Raw genomic sequence first — 5620 nt, 5'->3', positions numbered from 1 at the left:
ATAAAGACAAGATTCTTGAGCGCTCAAGCCCCCTATCCATGGATATCTGCACATCTCTTCAGTTTTTTTCTCCGACTTCTCCTTCTGACATCAGCCCCCCAAAAAGCCTGAGCAGAACAGTTAAAAGTAGGCAAGCCAGACTTGCAAAGCCAGCATTGTGTTACTGCACTGAAGCATGCCCGTTGCAAGCCTCCAGACAGCTTAAGTTATTTTTCCATGAAAAAAAAACCCTCTACCGAGTCTTTGTACATTATCCGCATATCATGTTTTATAGCAAGGGGTGAGGGGGCGAAGAGAGAGGGAGAGAATGGGGAAATTGCGCTGAAAATGATTGTACTTATTGGCTCACTTTTTTCTCTCTCTCTCGCGTTTCCATAACAACAATTTGTGATACAAAAGAATGTGGAACAAGCCAGCCCAGCGCCTGATTGGGATGTATTGTGTTAAGAAGGAGCTGCTGATTGGTCTGGAAGTGCCTTAACTACAGGCAGTTTATATTCATTCAGCTTACTCTAGTGGGAAAATAGAACGAAATTTCAAGATTTGTTCGCCAGCGGGTCTCAAAGGTGAGTATCAGCGATTAAACAAGGGGTGGGTTCTTGATGAAGATAATGTACAGGTACTGAACATGCAACCAGCATTGTGTTTACTTGTTTATTTATGATAATAGCCATACAGTGACACAACGGGTTTCAACCAGGGAATATATTAAATAGAAATGTACAGAAAGTATGACTAGGGAAGTTTTCTGCTAATACTAGATACTTGTACATAGAATAGGGAAGGTTGTGAGTACCTGGAATGTTGCAGGAAGTTAAACTCGCTTACTCTTTTAATGTGTTGGTATTTCTTTTCCAAAGAAGCTGTTATCAAATGACCGAATAAATGTGTGTGTATTTATGTGTGTGCTAGGAATCGTTACATAGGGCTCGTCAAGGTAAACATTTTAACGGTAAATATGAACAGCGCAAACTACTGTACATACTGAAATTCAGACAATGCTCGCGATTAACATCTATGAACACAGTCACGTGTGGTTGAAATCTCTGGTGCTTGATGTGTATAAAAGTATTGAAAGGAGTTGACATTGTTTGATGGGGGTCTACTCATGCCACTGATTAAAGTAAGTGACTTTTCTAACACTGCTGGTTTATAATCTAATTACTAGTGAAATGATCTCACTTCGTTATCTTACAGTCTTGGAGAGAGAAATTCAGCCACTTGAACTGTTGATGGCAAACCAGCCAAAGGCACGGATGCCCTGAAGTTAGGATTAAGATGGCATCGGCGGACAGCGAGGTGAAAACTTTACTGAACTTTGTCAATCTGGCTTCGAGTGATATCAAGGCGGCTCTGGACAAATCTGCCCCTTGCCGGCGTTCGGTCGATCACAGGAAATATTTACAGAAACAGCTCAAACGTTTTTCGCAAAAATACTCCCGGATCCCGCGGTGCCACCCCAACCGAGTGCTGGAGACCAGTTCGAAGAGAGGGTCAGAGGACAAGAACCGAGCTTATATTCTGCAGCATGCCGACTCTCACTTACATTTCAAAGCTGGCGGTGAGAAGGTATCTTGTGCGGCCGGCCAGGATTGCAGTGACACTTTGCCGGGCACTCTCACAGCGGAAGGGAAACAGCTGGGCAGACAGGACCAGGTGCCCATGAGGAAAAGACAGCTCCCTGCCTCCTTCTGGGAAGAACCGCGGCCGGCCAAGAACCTTCAGCCCTTGAATTTGCTCCGTGTAGAGCAAGTGGTTGGTGCCACTGATGGTCCGCCCGCCCACGGATCTGAGAGCAAACGAGCCCAGGAATGCTCCAACCCACCCAAACACGCTTCCGCACTTCCAGCGCTCCAGCAGGACTGTGACAGAGAGCCCGTGAAATTTCACTTTGCCTCCCTGGCACGTACAATGAATCTCTGCAGTTGCTGTCCATTTCAGTACCATGGCCACCGGGCGTACCAGAGCCACCTGGGCCTGCCTCATTCCGGCTTCCCTGACATTGGGATGTGGAGGAAAGGTGCGAACTTGCCAGCCGAACTCCACGCTTACTCCAAAGACTCGTTAAACGGACAAAAAATCCACAAACCTGTCGTTTTGAAACCCATTCCCACCAAGCCCACTGTCCCGCCTCCTCTGTACAACGTGTATGGGTTTCTCTGATCGCGGTTACAACAGGCTTTGCTGCATGATTGGACTTTCAAACTCAACAGTAGGGACATTTATAACGCTGGGGATACATGAATGTTTACAATTTATATCCAATTGATCACTTAATCACTGAGCAAGCAGTTTTCGGGATTGTGAGTGTGTGTGTGTGTATGTGTGTCTTTGTGTGAATGTCCTGTTTGTGTAGGTGCACGTGTGTGTATGTATTTTCTGTGCGCATGTGTGTCTGTGTGTGTGTTTGTGTCTGTTTATGTGTGGGGTTTGTGTATATGTCGGTCTGTGTGTGTGTTTGTGTGTGTGCGTGTGTTTGTGTCTGTGTGTGTGCGTGTCTGTGTGTGTGCGTGTGTTTGTGTCTGTGTGTGTGTGTCTGTGTGTGTGCGTGTCTGTGTGTGTGTTTGTCTGTGTTTGTGTCTGTGTGTCTGTGTGTGTGCGTGTGTTTGTCTGTGTTTGTGTCTGTGTCTGTGTGTCTGTGTTTGTGTGTGTGTGTCTGTGTGTGTGCGTGTCTGTGTGTGTGCGTGTGTTTGTCTGTGTTTGTGTCTGTGTGTGTGTCTGTGCCTGTGTCTGTGTGTGTGTGTCTGTGTTTGTGTCTGTGTGTGTGTTTGTGTGTGTCTGTGTGTGTGTGTCTGTGTGTGTGTGTGTGTGTGTGTCTGTGTTTGTGTCTGTGTGTGTGTTTGTGTGTGTCTGTGTGTGTGTGTCTGTGTGTGTGTGTCTGTGTGTGCGTGTGTCTGTGTTTGTGTCTGTGTGTGTGTGTGTCTGTGTCTGTCTGTGTGTGTGTGTGTGCATGTGTGTGTTTGTGTATGTGTCTGTGTGTGTGCGTGTGTGTGTGTTTGTGTATGTGTCTGTATGTGTCTGTGTGTGTGTGCGTGTGTGTGTGTTTGTGTATGTGTCTGTGTGTGTCTGTGTCTGTGTGTGTCTGTGTGTGTGTGCGTGTGTGTGTGTGTGTGTCTGTCTGTGCGTGTGTGTGTGTGTGTCTGTATGTGTCTGTGTGTGTGTGTCTGCGTGTGTGTTTGTGTGTGTGTCTGTGTGTGTGTGTGTGTCTGTGTGTGTCTGTGTCTGTGTGTGTCTGTGTGTGTGTGTGTCTGTGTGTGTGCGCGTGTGTGTGTTTGTGTATGTGTCTGTGTCTGTGTGTGTCTGTGTGTGTGTGTGCGTGTGTGTGTGTTTGTGTATGTGTCTGTATGTGTCTGTGTGTGTGTGTGTGTGCGTGTGTGTGTGTTTGTGTATGTGTCTGTGTGTGTCTGTGTGTGTGTGTGTCTGCCTGTGTCTGTGTGTTGGTGGTTGTTTAGATATTCATGCTGTGGTCTTTCCAGAGTAATTCTAACCATACAGCCCAGCCTATTTTAAATGTAGACCCAGTTCCGGAAGGTAATGCTGCAATCGCTAGCTGGAGAATATTAACAAGCACGGTTTAATGAGCTTTGCACAAGTAGGTCGAACTGAACAGAGGACGAGTTAAAACATCCCAAAAATAATTTCAAGAGCAGGCAGACAACACACGCTCTGTGGGAAGAGCGGCCCACGGCAGATATGTTGGCGACAACGGCAGCAATATTTCGGGGCCTTTTCTGCAGACATTGAGCAGGAGGTGCATTTCATCCGGCGAAAATGTTGTAACATTGTCACTACATTTGTCTGGATGGTTCTAAATGACGTCCAACCGCGTGTGAATTCTAGGTTCAAGAAATGGTTTCCCTCGTGTGTTACTTGTCTTTTATGTCTACACGTGATTAATGTAATGGAAGATATAATTTTATTGAATAAAAGAAAGGGACGTGTCTTCTCATTATCAAGTCAGTATGTGAAGTACTTTGTGTTGGCGAAGTGAAAGTGCTGCAAGTCTCGACTCACACATGGCCAGAGCCGGCTCAGTGTGGCCGCCGTGAGGCCGCACTCAGACCTGTACCTGGCTCGTTGCATTTACTGACACAGGGAGCTTCAATGTTGTATTTTGAAACACGGTGTGCCAGCCAAGAAATTTGTATCGTGTTTCATCTGCTCATACTTCTAATTGTGTAATACTAAAAATATACACTTAAAACAAAAAGCCATGGAACGAGGTTCAGAAATATATTTTGTTTCTGAGGGAATGGTCGGTTCCTAGCGTTTCCTTTAGATTTTCAACAGTTACAAACCTATAGCAGATATTAAGCAGAACGGGTTGTCAGCAGGCTTGAAGTGCACTTATAACAAACTATCGGCGTCCTTTTTATAATTAGATATGATTTACTAAATTCAGTGACTGGGACTGCAAACTTGTCTCTTTCGTGTCGAAGACTAGGGGGGTGGGGGGGGGTGGAATTCATCCCCTTAGTGCCTCTTGTTAGCGCCAGTAGATGGCGCCAATGGGGTGCTAGACCAGTATCACTGGGGCAAGGTGAATCCAGCACCGCACGCCAAATTCGGCCACCCCGCAGCAGCGCCAGTAAGAGCTATTGCTGGGAACGTCAACGCCAGGTAGATCGTGACATCAGTGAGTGTGCAACGCTCACTGACCACTGATTTGCAAAATTGATTCTAGCCGCTTACCTCACTGCCTGGAGTAAACACCGACAGGGAGAGCTGGCACGCAGCACCAGGAAGCCGACTCCAGGGACGTTATTTAAAGGGATCGTGAGTAATCACTCGCAGCTGTCAGGTTAGTGCTGTTTCAGAGGGGTTTTTTTTAGTTTCACCCACTGCAACAGTTTCATTCTGTAACTTCAAGGTTCTTTTGTATCAGGAGTCTTCTGGCAACTAAAAAGTAGCTACATTTATTCTTCAAAGATTGCTACACTTGGTAACATTAATGGGGACTGTATGGGCATGCCACCTCACCCTCCAGGATCTATGGCGGAGGGAGCAGAGGCAGCGAGAAATATGGGAACACGTATGCAGAGAGATGAGGAGGGACATCAAGGTTCTCACCAGGAGGTCTTACCCTCCGAGGGCATACCAAGAGCACTTCTCCTACCTTCAATTAAGTGAGGAGCAGTGTATTAGATGGCTCCGCTTCACCAAGGAGGTGGTCACAGAACTCTGCCACCTCCTCCAAATAGACCTCCAGCGTCACACCAGGATGGCTTAAAGCCCAGATCCCCTTTGTTCACCACATCCCCATCATTCCATCCCTCGCGCAGGCCATATCACAGTGCAAAGCTGAAATGGGAGACACCACAAAAGAATGGTAAGTGAAGTAATACATTTATAAAAAAGCAGTGGACACATATTTATCCCAAAAATATTTACTTTTCATCCTTGTGCAATCCCTTAGTGCCTGTTGTTACTGTGCCTTTTCCTGCTCTAGAGCTCCTACGAAGGCCCGGCTGTAAACTGCACCACCTCATAATGGCGGCAGCAGCCTGGGCTGGCTGGATGACAGGCAGCGACAAGGGCAATGGCGGAGTGGCAGTGGTGGGAGCAGGAATGCTGTCATCCTGAGAGAGGACAGCAGTTTCCTGCTCCACTAACCCACTGC

The 5620-nt window shown here is 46.8% G+C and overlaps 1 protein-coding gene across 1 annotated transcript; it reads left to right on the top strand.

Annotated features, from left to right (window-relative positions):
- The first annotated feature begins 332 nt into the window (after nucleotides 1-332).
- LOC147109144 (protein FAM181A-like) lies at nucleotides 333-2525 on the top strand. The gene is made up of 2 exons (XM_086002782.1): nucleotides 333-566; nucleotides 1198-2525. The coding sequence occupies exon 2, from the start codon at nucleotides 1279-1281 to the stop codon at nucleotides 2161-2163; it is 885 nt and encodes a 294-aa protein (XP_085858908.1). The 5' UTR covers nucleotides 333-566; nucleotides 1198-1278; the 3' UTR covers nucleotides 2164-2525.
- The last annotated feature ends 3095 nt before the right edge of the window (nucleotides 2526-5620 follow it).

The sequence above is a fragment of the Somniosus microcephalus genome, chromosome 12, assembly GCF_052327205.1.
Source record: "Somniosus microcephalus isolate GS21.2 chromosome 12, FLI_Smic_1.0, whole genome shotgun sequence".
NCBI classification, from domain to species: Eukaryota; Metazoa; Chordata; class Chondrichthyes; order Squaliformes; family Somniosidae; genus Somniosus; species Somniosus microcephalus.
The sequence above is the reverse complement of the archived record's forward strand: the minus strand, read 5'-3'. Positions and strand labels throughout refer to the sequence as shown.